The 1,579-nt window shown below is 42.6% G+C and overlaps 1 protein-coding gene across 1 annotated transcript in view; it reads right to left on the bottom strand.

Annotated features, from left to right (window-relative positions):
- LOC108693945 (muscleblind-like protein 2) overlaps positions 1 to 1,053 on the bottom strand; it is a 9,809-nt gene extending 8,756 nt beyond the window's left edge. The window contains exon 1 of the mRNA XM_018203169.1: positions 725 to 1,053. Within this exon, the coding sequence (XP_018058658.1) occupies positions 725 to 880 (156 nt within the window). The 5' untranslated portion in view covers positions 881 to 1,053. The remainder of the gene's footprint in view (positions 1 to 724) is intronic.
- Positions 1,054 to 1,579: the final 526 nt, after the last annotated feature.

The following is a 1,579-nucleotide window of genomic DNA, read 5'->3' as shown; positions in this document are numbered from 1 at the left end:
TTGTGTGTGGGGGGGGGGGGGGGCGGGGCGGATCAAGGGGGACAGAGGTGACGACAACGCTTTCGAAATAGCATAATAATAATTATTGATATAATAATAATAATAATAATAATAGACAAACACCAGATAAGGCAGTGGTTATTCGCAGTTATAGTTGCGGTGAGCAGTCGTGAGGGAGATGCCCCCGAAAGCTACGTGTTAGCCAAAGTTACCGAGAGATGCGGATTATAACGTTTCGCTCCTCGATCTAAAAAGTGTAAACGTCAAGTTTCCTACTGCCTAAGCAGTGCATAAGTAAAAGAAAAGCAGTTCATTTATCGAGCGATAACATCCTTTTCCCTCGTTAACCTTGAAGGTTAGCAGCAATTAAAGTTCGAGCTTGCATCAGAGCGCGTAATATCCAATTTTTTAAATCTGAAGAACATCCCACAGAATTCTACAATAGATAGAAAGAGACGAACGTTGTAACGTCATGTACGAAATTCATCATTCGCGCAATGTTATGCAGAACAATGCGTAAATGAGAAAAGATTCCCTGAAGTTCGAATCAGTGAAAATAGTTGTGTTTTCACTATTACGATCTTCAGGGAATTGCATGCCGAGCAGAGGGGTCAGCATGATGATACGCATGCACGCTAAAACTTCTCTCACTCAATTATCCGAATCGGCGCTTATGATGCAAATTCGAGACCGGATAAAAAACTGGTTACAATAATGAGTCTACCTGTCCGCAGCTGTCTGTGTAGACGACACAGTGAGCGTTTTGAGGGACCATTTGGGCCCCGACAGTGGCTAAGGCTGCTAAGGCGATCCACATGCAGCAAACGAGGCAGTGTTCGTACGGTATATTTTTTTCAAGTATCGGTTTTTTGGTGGTCATTCATTACCACAGTCGGTTGAATTCGGTGGAGAAGGCACCAGATCAAAGGAGACACGCGTGGAGCGTGTCCTCGGAGCATCCAGGTACATGTACGACAGTGAGATCGAATTCGTTTTATCGTTCAGTTCCAAAAATATTTTATACGTGTCATTCATTTAATTTTGAGTTATTATTATTTTTTTTTTTTAATTAAGCACTCCACGAAGGAACATGATGAGTCGTCGGTTAAATTGCAGCCACAGCCGTTCATTGTCCCGATAAACACGCCGGTACGCGAGTAACGAGTGAAAAAGCGCGAGAAAAATGAAAGCGTAAATTACGGAAAACGAAAGTGTAAATCGTCGGCTTGTCGTCGCGCCCGTCGTTTTATTTATTTATTTTTTTTTTTCAAGTTCGTTTACACGCATGGTCGTGCAAACGAGAAGATTTCGACGCGTTGGTTGCCACGCGTATTGGAGCGCGCGAACGTACGTGTATTCGAGCGCGCAATATTATACACATATTAAATTCGATGAACGACGGATGCATGTACCAGGGTGTGCCGCACAGACATTAATTCCGATTTTGTCCACGGGGACATCGAGATTTGATGGGCGGGCATCGAAATAATGCGGCGGCGGTGCACACATACCAAGCCAACGTTATGTATATATATATATTCATTATAAATAATACGTAATATATATGTGTATATATATA

This window comes from Atta colombica, unplaced genomic scaffold, assembly GCF_001594045.1.
Source record: "Atta colombica isolate Treedump-2 unplaced genomic scaffold, Acol1.0 scaffold111, whole genome shotgun sequence".
NCBI classification, from domain to species: Eukaryota; Metazoa; Arthropoda; class Insecta; order Hymenoptera; family Formicidae; genus Atta; species Atta colombica.
Note: the sequence above shows the minus strand (reverse complement) of the source record. Positions and strands in the feature narration are given on the sequence as shown.